The sequence below is a fragment of the Mesoplodon mirus genome, assembly GCF_964341445.2.
Source record: "Mesoplodon mirus genome assembly, chromosome: 5".
NCBI classification, from domain to species: domain Eukaryota; kingdom Metazoa; phylum Chordata; class Mammalia; order Artiodactyla; family Ziphiidae; genus Mesoplodon; species Mesoplodon mirus.
In genome coordinates this window covers 37,986,189-38,013,551 of record NC_138980.1, presented here as the reverse complement: position 1 = coordinate 38,013,551, position 27,363 = coordinate 37,986,189, and the positions used below count along the sequence as shown (strand labels likewise).

The 27,363-nt window shown below is 49.2% G+C and overlaps 1 protein-coding gene across 5 annotated transcripts in view; it reads right to left on the bottom strand.

Moving 5' to 3' along the window:
- Nucleotides 1–27,363, bottom strand: part of ARHGEF18 (Rho/Rac guanine nucleotide exchange factor 18) — a 93,469-nt gene that overhangs the window by 20,473 nt on the left and 45,633 nt on the right. For all 5 annotated transcript variants that reach the window (XM_082621352.1, XM_082621353.1, XM_082621356.1 and 2 more), the window contains 5 exons: nucleotides 6,229–6,367; nucleotides 4,613–4,725; nucleotides 4,314–4,454; nucleotides 2,701–2,951; nucleotides 1,836–1,961 (listed from right to left, as the gene is read on the bottom strand). In XM_082621352.1, the coding sequence (XP_082477478.1) occupies nucleotides 1,836–1,961; nucleotides 2,701–2,951; nucleotides 4,314–4,454; nucleotides 4,613–4,725; nucleotides 6,229–6,367 (770 nt within the window). The remainder of the gene's footprint in view (nucleotides 1–1,835; nucleotides 1,962–2,700; nucleotides 2,952–4,313; nucleotides 4,455–4,612; nucleotides 4,726–6,228; nucleotides 6,368–27,363) is intronic.

Sequence of the window (27,363 nt, the reverse complement as noted above, 5' to 3'; positions counted from 1 at the left end):
TCATGGTCGGATATCGAGTGATATCCAGTTCATGGTCCCTTTTCGGCTTATGGGGACCTTTTCCTTGCCGCTTTGCAGGTACTTGAAAGCAGGGACTGCCTGCTGTATACAGAAAGGCCACAAAGGCAGAGGCAGCCTCACCTGCTATAAAATGTGGGCCCCCGCAGAACCCATTAGGAAGAAACCAGCCGGGGGGTGGGGGAGTGAGTGGGGGGGTGGAGGTTATGGGAATCGCCTGGAGAGCTGTCCATCTGCACACGCACATGCGCAGACCCTAACCCTGCTGATGGCCGTCGGGACCCTCCAGACGCGGCTGGGCCGGTGCTCTCTGAACTGGCTCCCTGGCTGCTGCGGGTGCACGCTTCTGGCTACGAGCCTAAGAAGTGGTCACCTGAAGTCACTTTGTTTCCCAGCCACATCATGTGGCTTGCGGGATCTTAGTTCCCTGACCAGGGATTGAACCTGGGCCCGCGGCAGTGAAAGTGCCAAGTTCGTAACCACTGGACTCAGGCCCCAAAACGACCCTCTCCTTTTCACGTCTACCCACTGCCAGGATAATGGAGTGAAAGTTTTTTAGAATTTTTTTTTTTTTGGCCACACCTCGTGGCGTGCAGGATCTTAGTTCCCTGACCAGGGATCAAACCTGTGCCCCCTGCAGTGGAAGCACGGGGTCTTAACCACTGGACCGCCAGGGAAGTTCCCTGGGGTGAAATTTAACAACCCTGCATCCTTAACTCTAGACCTTTAGTTGCCGGATATCACTTCAGGGTAGAGTCCTTGGGGTACAGGCTGCAGGTGTGGAGCTGTTGTGGGGTGCAGTGGGCCGGGGCTGCCTCAGGGCACATGCTGACCAGGCGCCCAGCAGCCCTGACCCAGGAGTGCCTCCCAGGATGTGGGGGGGGGGGGTCTTGCCCGACTACTGACTCAGCTCCTGGGCCCTGAGCACTTGCACACTGCTGGGCAGAAAGAAGACAGGTGTGGGTCATTCCACGGGCCGCGGGGGATGCATGGGGACCAGACAGGGGAGGAGGTGACGAAAGGACAAAGGCTTAGAGGAAGGCAGGCCTTGCATCTGCCAGAGCATCCGAGGCAGAGCGGGTGGCTCTGGAGGGCCGGTTCCCGGGGCAGGGCGGCCCCTTGCGAGGACACTCATGTCCCCTCAACGGTCTGAGGACCCATGGTCATCCATTGAGGGGCATCTCAGGGGCCACCCTGCTGCGGCAGGAACAAAACCCTAGGCCTGCTTTGCTTTACACCCAGGGATTCTCCAGAGCTTTCATCACTGTGTTCTGAATAAGTTTGTGGTTAAAAATGAGACAGAACCTTGAAAAATCACTGCCTTATAACAAGTTGTTTATAGTCCCAAGCTCTCCAAAAGCCTACAGTTCTGGGGGCGGGGGAGGGGACGGGGAACAACCTATTGCAAAGAGGTTACTTCTTTTTTTTTTAAATTAAAAAAATTTTGGGGGCTTCCCTGGTGGCGCAGTGGTTGGGAGTCCGCCTGCCGATGCAGGGGACGCGGGTTCGTGCCCCGGTCTGGGAAGATCCCACATGCCGCGGAGCGGCTGGGCCCGTGAGCCATGGCCGCTGAGCCTGCGCGTCCGGAGCCTGTGCTCCTTAACGGGAGAGGCCACAGCAGTGAGAGGCCCGCGTACCGCAAAAAAAAAAAAAAAAAAATTTTTGGCCACACCATGCAGCACGCGGGATCTCAGTTCCCTGATCAGGGATCAAATCCGTGCCACCTGCATTGGAAGCGTGGGTTCTTAACCACTGGACTGCCGGGGAAGTCCTGAGGATATGTTTTTAATTAAAAATAAATACTTTTTTTTTTTTACCTTGATCAAGTTTTGAAATTTCTTGTTTTGCTGCAGCAGCAACTTGTAGTGACTGACGGCTTCGTTGTGGCCGCTACAAAAGACACCGTATTTTTCTTTCATTCTCTCCCCGTTTTCACCTGAAAACTGAAGAGAGGCCGTGGAGGCGTTACTAGAAGGAAACACAAAAACTGCCAGGGAATATTTTCACCTCATTCGCCTGACTCTGCTAAAACGCAGATTGACTTGACTTGGGATTTCACTTTCTTGTCTGGCTCACTGGCACCCAAACAGAGAAATGCTTCAGTACGTGGCGTCTCAGCACAAGGTACCGAAAGGGAAAAGGAGAAAATGTCTACAAGTCACAGGTGCTTGTAAAACATCCTGAAATCTGAGAAGGAAAAATAAATTTAAGTGGAAGAATGTTAGAAAAATTCAAAAGCGAACGGCATCTTCTTCCTATGAATCCTAGTTAGCTGACTTGGGATGCTCTGGGCACTCCGAGGGCAGACGAAGGGTCCTGGGTCCCCTTTGTCAATCTTGGTCTCGGCCCAGACGTCCACTCAGAAGTCAGCTCAGGGTCAACGGCCCTACCATGGATGGCTCTGGTCCAAAAACCAAACAGCCGTCAAGACCAAAAAAAATAAAAGCCAGCCAACCAAACAAAAGCCCAGAACACCCACTGGATAGTGTCTAGACGAGTGCGTTTGCCATTTAGGTCTCTGTTTCTAGGCTGGTGGCACGATGCGTGGCTGTTAAGGAGCCGGGACTTCAGTCCTTGGGGGCTGGGGCTCTCAGTCAATGGGGGGCATGTTCTTTCTGCATTGGAAGGAAAGAGACGGGGCAGGGGCTGGTCCAGGTCCGGAGCCGCCCTGGCCACGCCTACCTGCTGTACCAGGAGGTCCCCGATCTTCTGGACGATGTAGTTGCGGTCACTGCCCTCCTCCAGGGACTCCTGACGGCGCTCCTTCAGCCGAGACAGGAAGTGGCCGTGCACCTCCAGAAGGTCGTCTGCGCCCGGGAAGAGGAGGCTGACGGCCTTGGGGCTGAACTGCAGCTCCTCCCGCAGGGCCTTGGAGTAGACCTTCAGCATGATCTTGAGCGTCCGCACGTGGTGGGCCTCCGTCTGCATCAGCTCTGCCCGGACAGGGACACGGGACTTAGTGGTGCGGGGCCAACGCCCCGGCTTGGCCCTGCCTTGTCCCGCGACGGGCCAGGCTGGCTTCTCAGGTTTCCGCGAAGCCCTCGCCCTGGTGGTCTGACAGCCCAGGGGCCAGGCTTCCTGTCTTCCCCGGCCCAGCAGTGCTGGGGGCCCAGCTTATGGGGGCAGCGAGGGGTGGAAGCACATCAGGAAAGACAGGACCGGGATGTGCGCTGGGACCTCAGATGCACAGGAGGGGTTCCTGCCTAATGTCAACCGAAGATGTTTCCAGGCTGTTTGAAACAAGAAGACTGTTCTGACCAACACCCCTCCCTGGGATGTGAAACTTGCATGTCAGAGACCTGCCCCAGACTATAACTGATGGGGAAAGGGGAGCTCCAGGGAGGACTTTAATTCACTGTTAAAGGCAAAGAAAGATTCGATTTTGTGATGGAGTTCCTCTGCCATTTAAGTCAAGGCCTTGAAGTTGTTAGAGATGAAACAGAAGTCAGTGGCGCTGGCCGGGGCCAGGGTCGCCAGCCACAGGGCTTGGAAGGACTCTGCGCTTGCCCAGCAGCGGAGACAGCGTGACACAGGGCCGCCCAGAGGGAAGCAACGGACTGCACTGCCCACCCCCCTAGGCAGGACTCCTGGCCGGGCTCAGGCTCTCCTCCCCACCCACACCCCAACCTGCTCTGGCCCTGGCAGGGAGCTCAGTGTGCAAAACATGGAAGGAAGTGAGTGTCCACTGGTGAGTGGAAACCACTGAGCAGTGTTGGGGGCCTGGAGGGGCCCACGGGGGGCACCCAGCCCAGGGATGAGCGGTGCCTGGGAGATGTGGTTTCCACGGCGACTGCAACATCCCATATAAGGACAGCGGCTACCCACGGCCAGGTTTTCCAACAGCCGGTGGGAAGGTGCGCCCACCCCGGAGCAGCGCTACAGTCACATGCAGAGAGGGACCTGCCTCCAAAACCTCCACCACGCCCAGGACTGTCTGTGGTCACCAGGGATGACTGGGATGGGCCCAGGCAGTCTTCTCTCCTGGGGTCACCAGCAAGGTAAGGACGAGTCAGGACTGGGCATTCGGTCATTCCTGTCCTTGGGGACTGGTTCTCACAAAGCGCCGTCCGGCCACCTCCTTCCCGGCCCGGAAGGCAGGGTTACCCTGGGGCAGTAGGTCGAGTGGGCCACACAGTCTCAGGGAGGGTTAGCAGTGGAGCCCTGGCTCCCAGATGGAATTAATAAATTAAAAAAAAAAAATCAAGAAGAAGAAGAGGGAGGGGGAGGGGGAGGAGAAAAAGAAAAAGAAGGGGGAGGGGGAGGAATGGAAGGGCTGGCGTGGCAGGCCTCCTTACCATAGAGCACATCCTGCCTTTTCACCACCTCCCTCTTCTGTTTCTTCACATATGCGGGGTCCACGGAGAGGCTCCAGGACTCAGCCTCGAACTCGTGGGCATCTGCTTCGATCTCACGCCTCAGCGAGGCAGTGTAGGGGTCTGAGGGAAGGATAGGAGGCCGCTGCTCAGGGGCCCGGAGCCTTGGCAGGCTTGAGGCTGCCCCTGTCCGTGCCGCCTGGATGCCCGGATGTGGGTCCTGGTGCCTCCCAGTGAATGGAGACCACCTGACACCCGAGAAAGAATCGAGGTGACGGTACCTTCTGTAAAGATGGAGTCAATGTTCAAAGATGTAAGTGAAAGAGAGTCATCGGCTGCCTGCTTGAACTTCAGAGACACCGTGTCGGTTTCATCCATCTCTCCTGTGGCTGGTCTAAATGGAAATCATAAAACCAGTCATTTAAAAAAATTGCATTACACACACACACACACACACACATTCTACAAAGGCAAATCACGTTATTACTCAATCTGATTAGATACTATTTGAGAACCTTCTGGCTATCAACATAAGCCTTAACTCACAGAACATTTTGAAAATTAGGAGACTATCTATCAATGTGACATCAGGTCTTCTTCCATCAAAACTGCCTCTTTTTGGGGGGGAATACAGTTGATGTACAATATATTAGTTACAGGTGTATAACATAGTGATTCACAATTTTTAAAGGTTATACTCCATTTATACTTATTAAAAAACACTGGCGATATTCCCTGTGTTGTATAATATACCTGTGTAGTTTATCTATTTTATTTTTTAAAATACATTTATTTATTTTTGGCTGCGTTGAGTCTGTTGCTGCACGCGGGCTTTCTCTAGTTGCGGCGAGCGGGGGCTACTCTTCGTTGCAGTGCTTGGGCTTCTCATTGTGGTGGCTTCTCTGTTGCGAAGCACGGGCTCTAGACATGCGGGCTTCAGTAATTGTGGCACGTGGGCTCAGCAGTTGTGGCTTGTGGGCTCTAGGCTCAGTAGTTGTGGCGCACGGGCTCAGTTGCTCCACAGCATGAGGAATCTTCCCGGACCAGGGTTCGAACCCATGTCCCATGTCCCCTGCACTGGCAGGCAGATTCTTAACCACTGCACCACCAGGGAAGCCCTATCTATTTTATACATAGTAGTTTGTGCCTCTTAATCCCCTGCCCCTATCTTGCCCCTCTCCCCTTCCCTCTCCCCACTGGCAACCACTAGTTTGTTCCCTATATCTGCCATCAAAACTAACTTCAATTTAATGTTCAAGTACATTCTAAGGGTGCATTCATTATATGCTTCCTTTCCTGGCCACCGGAGCCCTCAGGAACCCCTGGAATTCTTTCTGGCCAGAGTAGGGTGGACACAGCCTCACTCCCACTTGAGACTGGAGGGAGAATCCTTTCTAGAGGAAAAAGAAAATCAGCTCCTTTCCCCACCGACTCATCCAAGGATCACTGCAGTGACATTTTTTTTTTTTTACATGAGGTTTTCTACCTGAACGCTGCTGAATGCAATATTACAAGAACCACCTCAAAGTCCTAGGAAAATCGGATTAAGGCATGAATAACAGGACACAAACTTCGCGGCAACCTCAGTGGGCTTCCAGCCTCGTCTGGAGGACACAGAGGAGCCCTGCCCAAGGGCCCTTCAAGAGCAGGAAGCAAACTGGCTCCAAATGGCCGAGGACCCCCAGAGCACATCATTTTTGAAACAGGAAAAGGAGTGAATCTCCAAAGCAGGTGTTAACAGCAATCTCGCCGCTTGGTGGGGCTCTCCCCACCCCCCCCCCCCACCGCCCCCACCGAGGGTCTCCTTCCGGAGAGGCTGCCCTCGGGGTCCCTGAGGAATGCCACCCCTGCTCCCTCCCTTTGCCAGCCCCTGTGGCAGAGGGGCTACCCGACTCACCCAAGTCTCGTCCCTGTTCCCGCCGGGCTGGGTGCTGGCTGTGGACCCCCCTTCTGCGAGACCGTCATGCCGACATTCCTGGCCAGGCCCGGGCTGCCATCGGACAGGAGGGTGGCCCTCGGGTGCTCCTTCAGGGAGGCTGCGACGGAGGCAAAGACAGAGCTGGTGCTGAGGAAGTGGGCAGGGTAACGGAGGTGGCCCGTCCGGAGGCCCCGCTCCGACTGGGGCCGCAGCACGGACAGAATCTTGGAGGTCAGCAGCTCGTTATCCAGAAAGACGTTCTCGCTCCACTTCCTGGGAAAAGAGCTGTAGAACGAGAGCTCGGGGCGGCCGTGGAGCGAGCTGGCCCCCTTGCTGCTCTTGGAGTGGGTGTTCCCCATGGTCACACTGGGGGCGCTGAGACCCGGCCGGGCTGTGCCCGTTTTTATAGCCCTGGGGGTGATCCTTCTAGAAATGGAAAGCTGCTTCTCTTACTGTATTGGCTGAAGCCTTGGGTATGGAGGGCAGGAAGTTGGTCCCCGCTGTGACCGTTTAGTGTGGAAATTGCACAGTATTTTCTCCGCAGGGAAAATAAGAACAACACGACAACTCCTCCACCCCATACCCCTCCGTCTTAGTAGGGGATAAAAAGCAAAGAGCAGTTTACATCCACCGCAAAGAGTCTTAAGATCACGGATTGGGAGCTTGTGCCGACATCACACACATCTCCGATTGTAATTAATCTGAGACCGGCTGTCAGGATGATGCTGAGACGCAGAGACCATGGGGTCTCTGGTGTTTGGCCGCACGCGCCACTGTTCGTAATTGCTCTGATAGAATTTGACTCCCAAGGTTGATGAGAGGCCCTGATCCTATATTATAAGGCGATCGTAAACCAACCTAACACACAACAGGGGCCCCGAAGGGTTGTCTGCCCTCATCTGCTCGTTAAGAGTTGGGATATTACTGTTGATGCCAACTACCTCCAGTAGATCATATACTTGAATATGTTCTTCCCATATGTTCTATGTTAATTCATTCGATCCTCTCAATAAGTATCAAGGTATGCAATCTTATCTTCCCCTTGATAAATAAGGACAGTGAGAATTAAGAAGATATGTACAATGTCCAGTGCCACTTATATTTGATAAATGAAAGCCCATGACCTCACTCACAGGACTACCTGATTCAAATCTGCAAGTTTTTTCATACTCGGTACTAGCAAGAATTTGTATGTTCTATTAAGGTCATAATCTACAGACAAGTATTGATCTATTATAATTATACTTGAAGTACATGATTTTTGTACTGGATTTTGGACACATACATCCAAACACATACATACACACACATAACAAAAACAAAAACAAACAACAACAAAAACAGAAATCTAGCATCAGATTGGATATTGAATAGAAAGGATGTTGAACACAAGTAAGAGACAAAGAGTCAAATTATTTTAAAAAATAATGTGATATTAGAATAAGTGTTTAAAGAATGTGAATGTAATTTTTACCTTTTTAAATTAAAAAATATGTAGTGAAAAGAAAAAAAAGAGTTGGAATGTTCAGATGTATTGTACCCACTGATCCTTCCCCATCGATGGAAAGATGCAGCTCTTGGAAAGCCAGGCTGTCATTAATGAAGCTGTTTTTTCTTTTCCTCCTCCTATTTGACAAGTCGACCATTTAAGTCAAGCCTAGTTGCGACGGGCCGCTTGGCTAATTTACTTATTCTCAGGGTGAAAGCCACATTTGAAAGCTTTGCTCTAAGACAAACAGCAGCCTTGAAAAGAAATCTGGGGACTTCCCTGGTGGTTCAGTGGTTAAGACTCCATGCTCCCAATGCAGGGGACACGGGTTCCATCCTTGGTCAGGGAACTAAGATCCCGTATGCTGAGCAGCATGGCCAAAAAAAAAAAGAAAAAAGAAAAAAGAAAAAAAGAAGAAATCTGTCCCGTGGCCTTCCTGACACGGCTCCTGGGTCCCCAATGCACCCACCCACCAGTTTCTCTATGTCACACAAGGAAAGTAGTTGGGACTCTGGTTCTGAGCAGCATGGAGACTACGTGATGCCATTTGGTCGGTGACCTCAAACATCCTGATGTCGTGATCATAAATAGCTAACAATGGCTATTATCATAGTAGACAAAGGTGACAAGGCTGTTCGTTCACATACCAACACTCGTTTGCTATGGTGAAAATCATAAATGGAGGCCTCCACGGTCCAGGGCAGGCACTTCCTGGCATTTCTACGTCCAGTGAACTCCACCCAGGCAATTATGATCTGGATGTACAAATATGGGACAAATGCTAAAATGAAGACTTTGCCCGGCGTCCTGGTGCGGCTGACAGATTGTTCCTGTGATCCGAGGTCCTGCCTGAAGTCGGATGGATTCTGCTTTAATCAAACAGCCCACGGGAGGAAAAGTCACCCTAAACACCCTCTAAGAATCACTGGCTCCAGAGAAGTTTTAGAAAATGATCGGTAATGCTAAATCTACGATAAATGGAATTAGATCTTCCTTGGATGATTAAGAAGACACTTTGAGGTTTTTGTGTCTTGGGGGTCATGATTAGGGGCCCCAGGTACAACTGGACTCAAAAGGGTACAAGGGGTAGAATTCCAGCTAAAAGAATGATGAACTAGCCCCCTAAACGTATGATATAATTTACTTATTCTAATCACTGTCTGTCTCCCCAGTAGAATGGAGGACAGTGCCTCCCACAAAACAGGTGCCAAGAAATCACTGTTTCACGGGATTATTTAGCCATAAAAAAGAATGAAATTCTGGGGTTTCCCTGGTGGCGCAGTGGTGAAGAGTCCGCCTGCCGATGCCCGGGACACGGGTTCGTGCCCCGGTCCGGGAAGATCCCACATGCCGCGGAGCGGCTGGGCCTGTGAGCCATGGCCACTGAGCCTGCACGTCCGGAGCCTGTGCTCCGCAACGGGAGAGGCCACAACACTGAGAGGCCCGCGTACCGCAAAAAAAAAAAAAAAAAAAAAAGGACACGTGTTTGCAGTATGAACTGAAGCAAGAATGCAGGGCACGGCCTGTTCAACCTCAGCTGGGAACGTGCGCCTTAGTGACTCACATTTTTCACCGCAAGCGCCTCTGCATGTGACTGTGAAAACACCCCACAAGTACTGATTGGAGGGTTACAAATACATTTTAGCCAGTAGGTGAATTTGCAAAGACAGAATCCTGCATCCATACAATGGAAGAGCATTCATCTAAAGAAGAAATGAGATGCTGAAACATGCTCCGATGTGGATGGACCCGGGAAATATCCTGCTGAGTGAAAGTGGTCAGGCACACAAGACCACGCAGTGTAGGATTCCATCTATAGGAAACATGCAGAATAGGTAAATCCACAATGACGGAAAGTAGATCAATAGGTAGGCGCCTAGGACTTGGGGACATTGGAGGGTGACAGCTAATGGGTATGGGGTTTCTCTTGGGGGTTCTAAAATTGATTGTGGGAAAAAAAAAGGGGGAATTCCCTGGCAGTCCAGTGGTTAGGATTCGGCGCTCTCACTGCTGAGGGCGTGGGTGCGACCCCTGGTTGGGGAACTAAGATCCCCCAAGCTGTGCAGCATGGCCAAAAATAAATAAAATAAAATAAAACAAAATAAAATAAATTGATTGCAGTGACTATGAATACACTAAAAGCCACTGCACTGTACACTGAAATGGGTGCATTGTATGATACGTGAATTATATCTCAGTTAAAGCTGTTCAGCGGATAAACTCCTGTGAAGAAGGGTTACCTTTCTGCAGAACGAGCCCAGTGATTTGTAGGTTTCACACCCAGTATGACTTAGTCATGCTGCCCCTGGCTCTGAGACAGACAGGAATCTGTATTCATCCTGCCCTCATGTTTTCCTAAACCAGACAGCCATGGTGAGGCAGACAGGGGGTGGTGGGTCACTAGGATCTGGGCTGTGCTGTCGGCACAGCCATCGAACCTGATTCGGAGCTTAATTAGCACCGTCTGCCCACCGCTGAGAGGTGCCATCGATCAGCATGCTCCTGGCCCGCTGCGGCAACCGGTCCACCACAGAGGGGACCCAGAGGAGAGCCAGGAATGACAATGAGAAGTGAACGGTGAAAATGGAATAAGTTCTTGGCCCGGAGGAAAAAACACACCCGTTCTTAGCCACAAACAGCAGCCTGTTCTCATGATTTTTTTTTTTTTTAAACCTGTTTTGCCTCGGTTTCTTGAAGAGTGGTCTCTGTGAGCAAATCAGACGACTAAGCTGGTGTGACAGCTACGATGATCCCACTTTGGGATTTTACTTGGACAACAGACCCCACGCCACAAAGTTCAGGTTAATAGGGGCTCATTTCTAGCGTACTTAGGCTCCCGAGTGACCTGCAGTCTATAAATCCTCTGATACACAAGCACAACCCCATCAGCCCTTGGGGGAACGTAAGGACCCTCGAGGGAAGTCCATGAACAAGACTCGACAGTTAAGAACCTGTTGAAAGTCATTTTTCAAGGAAACTCGTTAATGACATATCAAGTGACCATCTTAATTGGGCTTAAACTGTCCTTTATAATCTAGAAGCATACTGGCTTCTAGAAACACCAACTTCCAAGCAAGAATTTTATATTCTAACCAACAAGGACCTACTGTATAGCACAGGGAACTATACTCAATATCTTATAATAACCAGTAATGGAAAAAAATCTGAAAAAGAATATATAGATATATATATGTATAACTGAATCACTTTGCTGTACACCTGAAACTAACACAACACTGTCAATCAACTATACTTCAATTTAAAAAAAAGAATTCTAGGCTTCCCTGGTGGCGCAGTGGTTGAGAGTCCGCCTGCCGATGCAGGGGACACGGGTTCGTGCCCCGGTCCGGGAAGATCCCACATGCCGCGGAGCGGCTAGGCCCGTGAGCCATGGCCGCTGAGCCTGCACGTCCGGAGCCTGTGCTCCACAACGGGAGAGGCCACAACAGTGAGAGGCCCGCGTACCGCAAAAAAAAAAAATTCTGTATTCTAAATGGCAGATTCCTCCTGCTACTTGATGGGAAAGTAACTGGAAACATCTTTGGGAGGCAGCTGGGCCCGGGCACAGAGGTCCCTGCAGTTTTCTGCAAAAGGCCATGCAGGGGACTTCACTGGTGGTCCAGTGGGTAAGACTCCGTGCTCCCAATGCAGGTGGCCTGGGTTCGATCCCTGGTTGGGGAACTAGATCCCACATGCCGCAACTAAAGATCCCGCATGCCACAACTAAGAAGTCTGCATGCCGCAACTAAGAGCTGGAGCAGCCAAAATAAACAAACAAACAAATAAATAAATATTAAAAACAAAAAAATAAACAAAAAAACAAACAAAAAAACCACCAGCCGCCCGGCAGTTTCAAAGGCTTGGCTTCGAAACAGCTGCCCATTTTCTCATATTTGGTGAGGTCCTAGGCCCCTCTCCCTGCCCCCATTCTTTGTGTCTTCGAAGACTTTTCTCTCAGGCTGCGAGTGCCACCTGTCTCTGGAGAGTTCTAGCAAGCACGGGCTGCGGGCGAGTGTTCGAGAGACAATTAAGAAAATCTGATACCAAATGAAGTTTTCAGTTCACAGTTCCTGGCTTGGCAGCCACCTGGGAATAGACTAAATCAATGCCGAGACAACTCATTGATTTCTCTGCCCTGCTTCAGTTGGATGTTACAAAAGCAAGACAGCATAAAAAAGAAAAATACAGGAGGGGGAAACCCCCCCCAACCCCAAACCTTAACCCCATGCCTCAGAGAACAAAGAGAGGAAAAAAAAAAAAAAGAAAAAAGGAAAAAAAAAAAAAAGGCATATTGGGGCTTAGAAGTATGAGCCAGAAAGAATACTCTTTGTGAACCTGAAATTAAAAAAATACACAAGCCCCCCCCCACCTCCCAAATTACGTCAAACCCAGCAAACACCACTTAAAAAAGAATTGTGGGATCTTCTTGACTGTGTGTGCAGAAGACTTAAAAATCACAAAACAGTATAGAAGTAGAAATAACCTGTACGGCTACCACCCACAGTTAACTGCTTCTGGAATGAAGATTTATAAGTTGAGAATTAATGTTTAATAATGAGTGATCTAGAGATCTGTGTTGAAAAATCCCTCATGTATAGCAAAAGGATAATATGGTAGCAAATATATATTTTTGGTGTAAATATCATGCAGGACATGTGGGTTATACCATCAGGCGATACGCTTGCAAATCACTATTCTACAAAATGGTTTGTATTACTCTATGGATAATTCCGGAAGTTAACGCAGAAAGGACCAATGGCCATGTCCATGGGCATAAAAATGAACCTCAACTTAAACTTCATGCTTTTCACAAACAAGAACTCAAAATGGACCACAGATTTAAACAGAAAATGTAGAACTATAAGACTTTTCAGAGCTAACATAGGAGAAAATCTTCAGGAACTGGGGCTTGGATGGGTGAAAGAGTTCTTTGCTATGACACCAGAAGCCTGATCCACAAAAGAAAAATATATCTTTAAACTGACTTTGTCATAATTAAAAACATTTGCTTGCGGAAGATCTGTTAAAAGGATGAAAAGACAGGCTACAGAGTGGGAGGAAATATTTTGCAAACTGCCTATCTGACGAAGGACTAGCATTTAGAATATATGACGCACTCTCAAAATCCAACAGTAAAAATACAAACAACCCATTCAGAAAATGAGCATAAGAGACGAAGACTACATTTCACCGAAGAAGATATACAGATGGTAAAAAAGCACGTGAAATGATGTTCAAAATCATTTAGCCATCAGAGAAATGCAAAACCACCGTGAGCCGTCACTACCAGAACGGCTGAAATAAAAAACGGTGATGATGCTAAATGCTGGTGAGGATGTGGAGAACTGGATCACTCATACATTGCTGGTGGGAATGTAAAAGGGTGCAGCCACTCTGGAAAACAGTTGGGTGGTTTGTAAAGAAAACTAAACAATTGCATTCTTGTGTATTTATCTCAGAGAAATGCAAAACTCTGGTCCAGACAAAAACCTTTACATGACTGTTCGCAGCTGCTTTGAGGCCAAAACAGGAAACAACACAGATGTCCTTCACTGAGTAAACGGTCAGACAAACTGCGGTCCATCCATGCCACGGAATACTACTCGGCAAGGAAAAGGAACTGTTGATAACACACAGCAACCTGGGTAGATCTCACGGGCGTTATACTGAGATAAAAGACAATCTCAAAAGGTCACTGTATGATTCCATTTATGTAACATTCTTTTTTTTGGCTGCACCGAGTGGTTGCGGGATCTTAGTTCTCCAACCAGGGATCAAATCCAGGCCCCCAACAAGGGAAGTGCAGAGTCCTAACCACTGGACCACCAGGGAATTCCCTATGTAGCTTTCTTGAAATGACAAAATTATAGAGATAGAGAAAAGATTTGTGGTTGCTGGAGTTATCAGTGGGGGGGGGGCACGTGAAGAGTGGGTGAGAATATAACGCAGAAGTTCAAGGGCCATCTGTGGTGATGGAACAGTTCTGGATCTTGAGGGAAGTGGTGGCTGTGGGAATCTACACGTGTAATAAAATGGCATTGGACCAGACTCACATATTGTCCAGATGACAATTTCCTCATTTTGACATCCTATTATATTGTAGTTACAAAGAAGTAACCAGTGGGGGAAACTGCGTGAGGGGTACACATGACCTCTCTGTACCACCTTTGCAATTTCCTGTGAATTTGTAATGATTTCAAAAGAAAAAGTGTGAAACAAACAAAAGCATCACCACCAACAAAAAAAAAGAAAGAACACTCATGCCCAAAGTCGTAAACAGCTCCGGCTGCCATAATAAAAAAAACAGATTGGGTGGTTTAAACAATAGAAATTTATGTCTTACAGTCCTGGAGGCTGGGAAGTCCAAGACTAAGGTGCCAGTAGATTCGGCCTTTGCTGAGGGCTTGCTTCCTGGCTTCAGACGGCCACCTTCTTGCTGGGTCCTTACATGGTAGAGAGAGTGAGCACAAGCTATCTAGGGTTTTTTCTTATAAGGGCACTAATCCCGTCATGGGGGCCCCACCCTCATGACCTCATCTACTCCAATCATCTTGCAAAGATGATCCACCTCCTATTACCATCACGCTGGGGGCTTAGGGATGCAACATGGGAATTTGGGGGGAACACAATTCAGACCAGAACACAGTGAATAAAGCCGTGTTTCCTGCAAACTCATTTAATTCCAGAGCTTCTCTTATCACTCACTGGACACCTCAGCAGAAAGAACAAGCAGCCTTCCTCTTTCTTCCCTCCCTTCATCTCTTAGAGGGAAGGCCAAAGGCACAGTCTCTTAAGAAGAATTCCTGCAGACGGTGATGGACACTCAACTGAGACCTCAGAGAGCAGTTCTGATGGCCAAGGAGGAGGGTCTGGGAATAGTGCTTTATAAGAAAGCAGGCTTGGAGACATTCAGAGAGGGTTACAATGAAAATGAGAAATGCCCGAGGACCTCATGGAGAGTCACCATAATTTGGGAGAAGAGACTGTGAGAGTATAAAAAGTAATGAGAGGGACTTCCCTGGTGGTCCAGCGGTGAGGACTCGGTGCTTCCACTGCAGGGGGCATGGGTTTGATGCCTGGTTGGGGACTAAGATCCCACAAGCTTCGCAGTGCGGCCCAAAAAAAAAAAAAGAGCCACCCAACGGGATGTGGGGCTGCTCCACTGAGAGTGGCCGAACGCAAGACTTTGTCCTGGCTAGAAACCTGGGGACTTCGTGCAGAAGCCTCTGCCAGGGGCCACCATGTAAAAGAGAAATGCGCAAAGGTGTGCATGGTAAGAAATGATACCTGGCTGAGAGAGCTGCCAGACGGCCCTAGGCCAGCCATCCCTGCCTGTCCCCGACCTCATGGAAGAATCTGCCCTTAATGAGTAAATCCCCAACATCACTGCAAGGCACAAAAAAATTTATTTGGGGACTTCCCTGGTGGCGCAGTGGTTAAGAATCCTCCTGCCAATGCAGGGGACATGGGTTCAAGCCCTGGTCTGGGAAGTTCCCACATGCTGTGGAGCAACTAAGCCCGTGCACCATAACTACTGAGCCTGTGCTCTAGAGCCTGCGAACCACAACTACTGAGCCCACGAGCCACAACTACTGCACCCATGTGCCACAACTACTGAAGTCTGCACACCTAGAGCCTGTGCTCCGCAACAAGAGAAGCCACCGCAATGAGAAAACTGTGCCCCGCAATGAAGAGTAGCCCCTGCTCGCCTCAACTAGAGAAAGCCCGCACGCAGCAACGAAGACCCAACGCAGCCAAAAATAAATAAATAAATAAAATAAAATAAATTAAAAAAAAAAGAAAAATATTCTGTTATTAGCATGAATGTTAAATACCATCATCCCTCGGTATCTGGAGGGGATTGGTTCCAGGGCCTCTAAGGATGCCAAAATCCCAAATCTCAGGATGCTCAAGTCCCTCACATGAAATGGCAAAGTATCAATACAGTTGACCCTTGAACAACATGGGCTTGAACTGTGCAGGTCCACTTATAGTGGATTTTTTTTTCCCACTAAATATGTGCTATAGTTCTATACAATCCGTGGTTGATTGAATCTGAGGATGTGGAGCCACAGATATAAAAGGCCAACTATAAAGTTATACTCAGATTTTCGACTGCACAGAGGGTCAGCGCCCCTACCCCACCCCCTCGCACTGTTCAGGGGTCAGCTGGATCTGCATAGAACCTATGCACACCCTCAGGTATACTTTAAATCATCTCAAGGTTACTTATCATACCTAATACAATGTAAATGCTAGGTAAATAGTTGGCTGCGAGCGCAGCAAGTTCAAGTTTTGCTTTCTGGAAGTTTCTGGAGTATTTTTGATCCTTGCTTGGCTGAATCAAGGATGTGGAACGTGTGGACATGGGGGGGGGCAACTGTACCTTGTCTGCTTAGCTAAGGAACTGTTTCCAACTCACCGTCTGCCTGTGTCTAGAGAAAAGGGAACTGCGTGATCTTTTATGCATATGTATCTTGCTGAAAATTAATCTGAGTAAAAGATTTTTGGAAAGCTCAGGTCTGAAATGACATTTCGCTGGGTACACCTGACATTTGTGAATGTTATGTTACCGAACAGGGCCTGCAACTTAGGAAGCATATGTACCTTAAAATTAAAACAAAAACAAACAATAACAAAAATGAATGGCCAAGGAGCCTCCTCTCTCTGAAGTGGGTTGGTTGGCAGATAACCTGGAGGTTCATCACCTGAATAGTATTTTCCTTTTCTCCAATGACATCAATGAATATGTTGGTACCAAAATGCAGTGATTTTTTTTTTGCAGTGATGTTTTATAATGAGTAGATGCCTGCCTATCGTGATTATAGATAATTCCTCCTTTGTTTGGTTTTGTGTTAAGAGTTTACTTTTGAGAAGAAGAAGAAAAGAGGGGTTTATTTCAAAGACCTGATATCTGAGATTAAAGGGGGAAGGGAGGTCTTAAAAATTTGGAAAATGAACCCAGACAAAACTATAATTCAAAAAGATACATGCACCCCAATATTTGCAGCAGCACTGTTCACAACAGCCAAGACATGGAAGCAACCTACATGTCCATTGACAGAGGAATGGATAAAGAAGATGTGGTACATGGTACCACATGTGGTACATGGAATATTACTCAGCCATAAAAAAAAAGAATGACATAATGCCATTTGCAGCAACATGGATGGACCTAGAGATTATCATACTAAGTGAAGTAAGTCAGACAGAGAAAGACAAATACCATATGATATCACTTATAGGTGGAATCTAAAATACGACACAAATGAACATACCTATGAAACAAAAACAGACTCCCAGACATAGAGAACAGACTGGGGGGTGGGGGTGGGGGAGGGATGGATTGGGGGTTTGGGATTAGCAGATGCAAACTAGTATGTACAGGATGGATAAACAACAAGGTCCTACTGTGTAGCACAGGGAACTATATTCAATACCCTAATAAACCATAATGGAAAAGAATATAAAAAGAATATATATAGATAACTGAGTCACTTTGCAGTACAGCAAAAATTAACACAACGTTGTCAATCAACTATACTTTGATAAAATAAAAAATTTGGAAAATGATTTGATGAAGGATCATGAGGAGTAAGGAAAGGGGGCAGGATCTGAAGGAGGAAGATGAGGGGCTGCCATGGAAGACCACCAAGTTCAGATTTTCAAAGGCTGGTTATTAGAACTGATGATGCTTAACTGCAAAGGGTGACAACATAGGGAAGTAGCTCAACAGTGAAATCCACTAAGTGCAATGTGGGCTCCTGGGCTGGATCTTGGCACAAAAAACCTGGTGAAACCTGAATAAAGTACAGAGTTTAGTCAACAGTAATGTGAACATCAGGGGAAACTACGTGGGGGCGTATAAGGAAACTCCATACTCTCTTTGCAAGTTTTTTATAAACTGAAAACTATTCTCAAATGAAAGTTTCCTTTATTTTAAATAAAAAGTTAAGTTCAGGAGGAACTGAGCCTGGTTAAAAACAAAAGAATAACATTTGAAAAGGTATGTGTGTGCAGGTGCTCCGAGTTATGTTTCAAAAGGGCAGGAATGGGCCAGGCCCCTCTTGGGACAGAGGGAGGGAAGTGACAAGTAATCGAAAATATTTAGGGACACCCATGTTCACAGCAGCATTATTCACAATGATGCTGAGGTGGAAGCAACCCAAGTGTCCATCGATGGATGAATGGATAAACAAAATGTGGTCCTTTCGTAACACTGGAATATTATTCAGCCCTAAAAAGGAAGGAGAGTCTGACACCTGCTACAACAGGGATGAACCTTGAGGACATGATGTTCAGTGAATGAAGTCAGACACAAAAGCACAAATACTGTATGATTCCACTCATGTGAGGTCCCTAAATGAGTCACATCCACAGAGACAGGAAGTAGATGGTGGGTGTCAGGGGCTGGAGGTGGGGTATGAGGAGTCAGTGTTTCATGGGGACAGAGTTTCAGTTTGGGAAGATGGGAAAGTTCTGGAGATGATGGTGGGGATGGTTGCCCAACAATGTGAATGTGCTTAATGCCACCGGGCTGTGCACTTACGATGGTTAAGATGATAAAGCTTTTGCACAGCAAAGGAAACCATAAAGAAAACGAAAAGACAACCTACGAACTGGGAGAAAATATTTGCACATAATACCACATAATACCACCTGACAGAGAAGAAATGAGACTCCCCCCTCCCCCCCATTTTTTTGGGCCACACCGCGTGGCTTGTGGGATCTCAGTTCAGGGATTGAACCCGGGCCACAGCAGTGAAAGCCCGGGATCCTAACCACTAGGCCACCAGGGAACTCCCTAAAATGAGTCTCCTTAACCGTGGCTTCCTTTTGTCTCCTCTGTTGGTGAGATGGCACTTGGACCAGAAAGGATTAGAGAAAACACGTTGAGAATGGCGTCGAAGCTCAATGCAGGACGAGGGACGTGTAGCTGACCTCAACTCCTCAGTACCTGGCACATGGCTGTCCAGGGACACAGATGGCACCAACTAAAGTTGCCAGATCGGACAACGTTTGCGTCAGACACGCAGATAGTTTGCTGAGCCTGTGTGGAGTGCCTTTGGGGAGCCGGGGAGGGCAGAGTGACAGAAAACAACAGAAGGGCAAAGCGATCCTGATTGGAAAAGAGGAAGGAAGTTAATCGTACAAACTCGATGTTGATCTCTGGCAAAAAATGGCTTACGGGCTGTGGGGATGGGAAATAGGCCGTGAATCCTGGGTTTCCTGTTTCCTGGAACAAATCAAGACTAAACTCTGAGAGGTGTGCTTTGCAGCCCTACAGGAGAGTAGACAGAGAGAAGGTGTTTACAGCCACTACAGCAAATGGGTCACTAATCCTCGTGGCTCTGGACACAGTGGGGAGACAGAGTGGATACGGGCCCCTGGGGTATCAGCTGGATGCTGGCTGAATCCCTCATGACACCCTTGTAAATTCCAGGGGGTATTAAGAACTGATGAGTGCAGGTTGGGAGACTTTAAAATTTACTGGACATCCACACTCAAGCTTGGTAATGGACCGATCTTACGTAGAAAGAGGGTCTCTAGTGGAATACCAAAGGGCTCTGTCCTTGGTCTTGCCTGAGATGAGACCATAGGAGGCTCGCTTATCAAATTCACAGATGACATGGAGCAGAGAAGCTGCCCCAGATTTTGTTTGGAAATAAAGACAGAGAGATGAATTAACACAAAGCTTTTTTTTGGGGGGGGGCCGCCCCATGCGGCATGCGGGATCCCCGACCACTGATCGAACCTGGGCCCCCTGCGGTGGAAGTGCTGAGTCCTAACCACCGGACCGCCAGGGAAGTCCCAAACACAAAACCATCTTGATAGGCTACTATGGAGGAAATATCAAGAGATTCAGCAACGATGGGGGGCATGGGAGGTTCCCACCTGTAGCAGCAGCACAGGTGAGAAAACCAAAGGGGTTTTTGGTGCCTGCAGGCAGGCTCAGTAAACCAACAGTGTGGTGCACACGGGGCTGGGTCATCTGAGGTCACAGCAGTATCGGTGCAATAACCAGAGCTAGGAGGGCCAAACTGCTGGCCGGCCAAGCCTGCCCTGGAGTTTATCTAGGGCCTGGGCCAAGTTCAGTGAGTTCACTGGCCGGAAGTGGCACCTAGAAAGCTGTGTTCTAGTAAGTACCATGGAGGGTGGGATGTAGGTGGACTGAGGCCCCCATGAGCGCCAACTTGGGCTGAGTGGGGTATGCCCTGGAGAGTTTATAGAACTACCGAGGGGTCCCAGCCGTGACTTGAGAGGAAGGGGCCGAAGGATGGGGGTGATGCTTGGAGGACAGGAAGCCCAAGATGGCGGTCCCCGTGAACGGCTGGCTCGGAAGTGGGCTCTCCTGGGGGGCTCCCCTATGTAACAGGTGACGTTAACGCAGACGTGGGATTTCTAGTTTTCCATAATAATTAAATAGCAACCGCCTGGGATTTCACAAACCAGACAGAACCACTGCTCCTGTTTTAGCACATTCCTTTCCATTCTTATTTCTGTTCATTTCAATGAGGTCACACGGTTGCCAACCGTCAACCATTTCTGACCTCCAAAAAAGGACCATTTCCCACGGTTTGACCTAATACATGGGTGAGCTCCTGCCCAAACTTAATTTTACATCCTGCCTTTCTGCTTAAGATGTGTCATAAACATTCTGCCAGCCTGTCAAATATACTGTGTAAAGCTTTTACAACAGCTTTCCTATGGAAATCTTTTGCAATGGCTGTAAAATCACTTATTAAACACGACCATTCCTCTAACTTCGTGTTCTTGGGGGTATTTCCAATGTTTCCCGTGGTTGTAAATTAAACTGTGATGGACATCTGCGTGACATACTTCATCAGCAGTGGATACTCTCCTGGGATAAATTCTTAGCAGTTGGGTCCCCCACCCCTTGTTTCCATAGTCCATCTTCCCCCACCATAGCGCAGACGGTCTGGAAGCTTCCTGAGAGCAGGCCGCTGTCTGGTCGAGCACTGTATCCCCAGCTGCTGGGGAGCTTAGTGGGTCGCACTCTGCAAGCAGGGTCGAGGGTCTGGATTCTCAGATACTTTAGATCCACTCAAAAGAGCTCTTCGGGGGGCAGGGGGAAGGGGTAAATTGGGAGATTGGGATTGACATAGACACACTACTATATATAAAATAGAAAGCTAATAAGGACCTACTGTATAGCACAGGGAACTCTACTCAGTACTCTGTAATGACCCATATGGGAAAACAATCTAAAAAAGAGTGAATATAGGTATATGTATAACTGACTCACTTTGCTGTAGAGCAGAAACTAACACAATGCTGTAAATCAACTCTACTCTAATAAAAATTTAAAAATTAAAAAAAAAAAAGAGCTCTGCTGAGCACTGTGGTGAGCTGGGAGCACGCGGCCTCCCCCCACCAGGGAACTTGGACTTGACACACTTCCCAGGAGAGGTGGCTTCCCCTCCGCCCACACTCATTCTCTCCCTGCATTGTCCCCGGGGCCCCTCCCCGTGCTCTTCAGGGAGCCTCCTCCCCTCTGTGCAGGGCCCTCCCTCCGTGCCAGCGGGACAAGTCCTGGCTGATGAGCCAAGGCTGTGACCTCCTTGGCTGACTGCCCATCCAGACTTGCCACCCCGGCCCCTCCCCACCTGCTGCCTGTGCGGCTTCCCACACACCTGATCGGCGTCCCCATGGCTTTGGTATAAAGTCCTAACTCCCTGGCCTGCTTGTGCTGGACTCTCCAGGGTTCGGGCCCCTCCCAGGCCTCACCTCTTGCCACCAACTGCACCCTGTACCCCAACTGTGCTGTCATGCAGCACTGGGGAGCCCTGGAGTCCCTGGGAGCCCCGGCCCAGGTGCCCCTTTGGGTTGCCCTGCCCTGCTCCCCACCCCCGTGGTCTAGGCCTTCCGGTGCGCTTCCGTTACCTGACCCCCACCCCCCTACACGCACTGCTTTCATCTCATTGCCTCAGGCCCCATCAAACCTTGACCTCATCAGGGTGAGGGTCGGGTGTCACTCATCTCTGAGTGACATCACCGGCCATCTCTGTGCTCATGGCACAGGTACACAGCAAGACCTGGTCCCTGCCAGGAAGGCCAAGGGCAGATACCCAAGGGTGAGGGCTGCAGGGGTCGGGTGTGAGCCCGTCCTTGGCTATTTCACTTTAAAGACAACTTGTCACCTTTCCACTTAAGAAACAAAAAAAATCTCCACGGAACAGACTGGGCTCTGCTGGAAGGTGGGGGAACGAAATGAGGGTCTGTCAACCCTCACGGCTCCTCTCTTGATGAACTCCCTGCCCACCGCGCCCCCCGCCCCAGGACCTTATGCACTTTCTCACCCCCAGACCTGTCGTTTACTGAGTCAGCATCACCCCGACAGGACCTGTCCCGTCCTGTGCCCCCTGAAAGCTGACCTCCCCCTGCCCAAGCCCACTCTTCTCCTGGGGTCTCTGTGGCCCTCTTGCTACCCTGACTGACTTCAATGAGGACAGCTCTCCTCCTCTGCACGGCACCCAGAGACATTCCCACCCTTGGGAACTGGGCAGACACAACTGCCCTTGGCCCCAGAGGGTGGGCTTTCCTGGCAGAGTTTATTTATTTTTATTTTTATTTATTTATTTAGGCCACACTGTGTGGCTTGTGGGATCTTAGTTCCCCGACCAGGGATCAACCCCGGGCCCTCGGCAGTGAAAGCTCGGAGTCCTAACCACTGGACTGCCAGGGAATTCCCTCCTGGCAGGTTTTAAAGTTCTGTGCCTGCAAGCAGGCCAGACGGAACCCCACTACCCGTCTGGAAGCGGGGTGATGGGCCAGGTGGCCTCTAGCTTGTCAGGGGAAAGATGAGGGCGGGGCCGTGGGTGGTCTCATCTCTAACCCCCCAGATCAGGACCCGGTCTCCCTCGGGCTCCTCCAGCCCCAGAGTTCTGAGAGATGCACAAGGCCCTTCAGAACCTTTCCACACTGCGAGGTGACCTCTGATTAAAAAGTTCTGATGGCACACTAAGGAAAAACTCAGATGCGTGGGGAGAAACCGCACCCCTCCATGAAAACTGTTCGAAGCTGCTTTTTCTTCCGGAACATCTAAGAGTCAGGGACACTTCATGGCACAAAATATATGCTAACTGGAACTATTCATGTGAGACCTTTATCCTGGCAGAAATGCGCCAATCCGTCCCCATGATACCTCAGGCAGTCTAGCATAATTTCGGTGACACGATGTGTAGAAAAATATTACTCTGATTTTGCATAAGGGAAAAAATGAGGTTGGCATGGGACAGTCAGGCAGAGAGCTAGGTTTTAGTGCCCAAATCACTAGATGTCAATTAAGTAGCTGGTGTACTGCCTAAGAGTGAATTCTTAGTGAATGTTCTTTTTTAAAAATAAATTTATTTATTTATTTATTATTTATTTTTGGCTGCATTGGGTCTTTGCTGCTGCATGTGGCTTTCTCTAGCTGAGGCGAGCAGGGGCCACTCCTCACCGCGGTGCATGGGCCTCTCACTGCGGTGGCCTCTCCCTCTGCAGAGCTTGGGCTCCAGCCGCATGGGCCTCAGTAGCTGTGGCCTGAGGGCTGTAGAGTGCAGGCTCAGTAGTTGTGGCTCGCGGGCTCTAGGCGAGCAGGCTCAGTAGCTGTGGCGCACGGGCTCAGTTGCTCCGTGGCATGTGGGATCTTCCCGGACCAGGGCTCGAACCCATGTCCCCCACACTGGCAGGCGGACTCCCAACCACTGTGCCACCAGGGAAGCCCTTAGCGAGCGTTCTTAATAAACCTTAACCTCAAAGGTTTTTTTTTGGGGGGGGGTGGCGGGCACTGGCTTAATTAGTCCATCGATAAATAAGGCACATCTCTGATTAATATCTAATGCCAAGATGGCATTTTTAAAAAAATTATTCTTCTTTAATAAAGATAAGAACTAACTGAGGCAAACTGCTAGTGGTGAGTCATCTAAGGGGCAAAAAAAAAAGAACAAAGCAGAACATTCTTGGGCATGAATCCAGCCGGCTGCATATTATGGTCCTGAAGAACAAATGTGGCACGAACTCTTCACCTGCAAAGATTCCTGGCTGATAAGAAACGGCCCTCATGAAACACTGGTAAGGGCTCATGAAAAAATGTCACCTATGTCACTGTTACCTGAATTTGATCCCTCAATAGTACAGGAGTGAACTTAAAAACTTTTTTAAAGGAAAAATTAAAAGAAAATGAAAATCGGCCAATATTCTTGCCATCATTTACAAATGTCACTGTGCCCCGATCTTTATCTGCCTGGGTGTATACGATGACAGTTGTCACCACGGTGAATATACCAACGTTCCACGTTTTGCATGCTGCTATGGTCTTTGTAAGTACTGCTTTAGTCATTTCCCTGTTGTCAGATGTCAGATGTATGCATTCCAATCACACACACACACACACACACACACACACACACGTCTCAAAGGGACAGAATTGCGGAGGCAAAGGTTAGAAATGCTTTATGATTTTAGATATGCATCACCAAACTGCTTTTTCAAATGACTGTACCGACAAGGACAACCCTGCAGGAAAACAGGGGTAAAGAAAGAAAATCCTGGGGGGTGATACAACAAAATGACAACTAATTGTAGTTGCAAGGGATTTTGGGTGTTTTCCCCCATTTTTCTATTTTCCAAATTTTCTGCAATGGTCATATGACATTTATAATTAAAAAAAAAAAAGTTAATGCTAGGAAGCTGGGTGCAGGGTATGTGGGAACTCTCTGCACGATCTTTTTTCTTTTTGGCTGCGCCACGTGGCTTACAGGATCCTAGTTCCCTGACCAGGGATCGAACCTGGCTCCCAGCAGTGAAAGCATCAAGTCCCAACCACTGGACTGCCAGGGAATACCTGCATGATCTTTTTTTTTTTTTAACCCTTCGTAAATCTAAAATTATTTCAAAGGATTCAGTAGTTGGATGGCCGGAGGTTTCTTTAAATTTCCGATTAAATGGAAATTAGAGAGCAGAGTCTCTACCATAGGTCTGGTTTCAAGAAACATGACAAATTTCCATCGGTGGAAAGGCTGTTGGATCTACACCAAAAGACAGGCAAATAAAAGTACATTTATCTACTTTAAGCTAACTACTGAAGGCATATGACTTTTAAAAATAAATGCTGGCCTTTTGTGATGAGTTGATCATCTCTGAGTGCTCACAGGCTGGAGGTGAGGCCTTGGGCTGGGCTCGGTCCTCCCGCAGGCAGTCACCTATCATGCAGTGTGTGGAGTTCAGAAAACCCGTATGGACAAGATAAGGACCACCAGGGCAGGCTCTGCCCCAGATCTCCCGTGTGACTCACTCATGTCCCACGAGAACCTGTCCTCCTCCAGCTGGCTTGTCCAGAGCATGGGGAGAAGCTGGGGTGGCTCCTTGGAATGAGGAGTCCTGAGTGAAAAGGGGCTTGGAGGAGCAAGGGTCGGGAGAGTAAGACTCGGAGACAGACGCCTGTCCTGCACGAGGCATGGCAGGGCCTCCAATTCAGGGCAAGGGTGTGCTCCTGAGACAGGTTGGGATGAGGAGTTCCCCGCACAGTGGCTGGGGATCCCAGGCTGCAGATGCCCCTGGGGTGCAGGGGACAAACGTGGTTGGAGAGAAGACATACCTGCAGGGCAGAGGTGAAGGGGAAGGTCAAGGAGGCCCAATCTGGGAGGTTTCTGCACCCACTCGTGCACTAGCTACGTCTATAAAGTTGTTGCGAACACTGAGTTAGTGGTTACGGAGCCGTTGCTTCTAGGGCAAATCTGGGGTCAGATTCCAAGAGCCTCTGGTCATATTTTCATCAACCCATTAATACAGAACCTTGTGTGATGTGTGTTTCTGTTGAAAGGTGGCTTACTGAATATATATCGCTGACTCATGAACACTGAACTTGTGGCCAACAGCTCTGTAACTCACAGAGCTCGTGGGACACACATGTTTTCCCCAAGAGGGAGCATTGCAGCCTCCCTGGGCTTAGGACGCTAGACAGCGCTTCAGCCCTAGGCTTGGGGGCCATTTTCAAAACAGCGAAATTGCCAACAGAAAGCACAAGAATGCAGAAAATGTGGCACTAAATACACCACAAAAAGGATGCTTGTTTACAGAACAAGCTGAGACGGGGGAAGGCGGGAAGGCGGAGTGTGCAGTTCAACCTCAGCCAGGGCCAGGAACGCGCTGTTGAATGGCTGAATGGCGGAGAAAGCTCTGTGAGCACTGACTTGGGGGATTACAGTAAACTTTAGCCAGTAGGCGAATTCGTGAATACAGAATCCACAACTAATGAGGAGAGTACTGCATTTTCATGTTTTACTTAGGAAACTCCACGCAGGTGGGGATCTCTGTGTTGTCAGTTATGGGCACAGGGCCTGGTGCAGGGTGGATGCCCAATAAATATTTGTTCAGGGGAGAGAGAGAGAGGCAGGGAAGTAAGGGAGGTGCTTGGTCTGCGGTTTAGAAGAGGAGAAACTAGGAGAAACAAAGTGGGGTGGAGGGGCAGTGGGGAAGGGGATGCCTTGTGCGCAACGGTTCTGTGGTGGGCCTTAGGGGGCCCCTGGGGGTTATACTTTATCCTTGAAACTGAAGCCACAGAAAGGTTTATGTATGAGGTTATTAGTTCAGATTTGCCTCTGGAAGTAGCGGATGCAACCAGGCAGCAGACTGGAAGGGGCCGAGGGTGGAGGGTGCCAGGACCACTGGCCTGGGCGGGGGGGACAGGCAGGGCAGACTTGGGGCCGGGGTTGGGGGGAGCGGTGGCGGGTTTGACCCAAGCTGCTTGGGAGGACTCGGGGTGATGGCAGGTGGCAGCTAGACACAGGAGTGGGGCGCTCAGGAGACAGGTCTAGAAGAGGGATGGAGATTTGGGCAGAGGACGGTACCCAAAGCCAAGGAATTTACGAGATTTCAGGGCTAGGGAGACTGCTTTGCAGAGCTGCCTGGGGACTGAATGGGACAAGACACGGAAATGACAGCCCTGAGGGGCCCTGCTTTGTTGCAAGTAGTACCGGAACAGGAAAGGGGGGCGAGGAGTAGTTCAACTCAGAACCACTGGTTCAAACTATTATTATTATTATCAACTGAAATCTCTAGGTTGTTTCCTCACAGGCTGTCATTCAGTCCTATTTTCCCATCCTATATTTCCATAGTTGCTTATTTAGACCAGTGGTTGATTCAGATCCCTGGGAGACATTTGGCAGCATCTAGACACATTTTTTTTTTTTTTTTTTTTTGCGGTACGCGGGCCTCTCACTGTTGTGGCCTCTCCCGTTGCGGAGCACAGGCTCTGGAAGCGTAGGCCCAGCGGCCATGGCTCGTGGGCCCAGCCGCTCCACGGCACATGGGATCTTCCCGGACCGGGGCACGAACCCGTGTCCCCTGCATCGGCAGGCAGACTCTCAACCACTGCGCCACCAGGGAAGCCCTGGACACATTTTTGATCATTACTACCAGGGGTTATGGGGGGGCGCTCCTGACATCGAGTGGGTCACCACCAAGGATGCCGCTCGGCATCCCAACCACGGAGAATCAGCTGGCCCCAAATGTCCACGGCGCCCAGGCCAGGAAATGCCGAGTTAGATCCAGGCATGGGAATCGAAACATTCCTTGCCCCGAAGCCCACCTTGCTGGCTTCAGCTAACTATTTCAGTCGC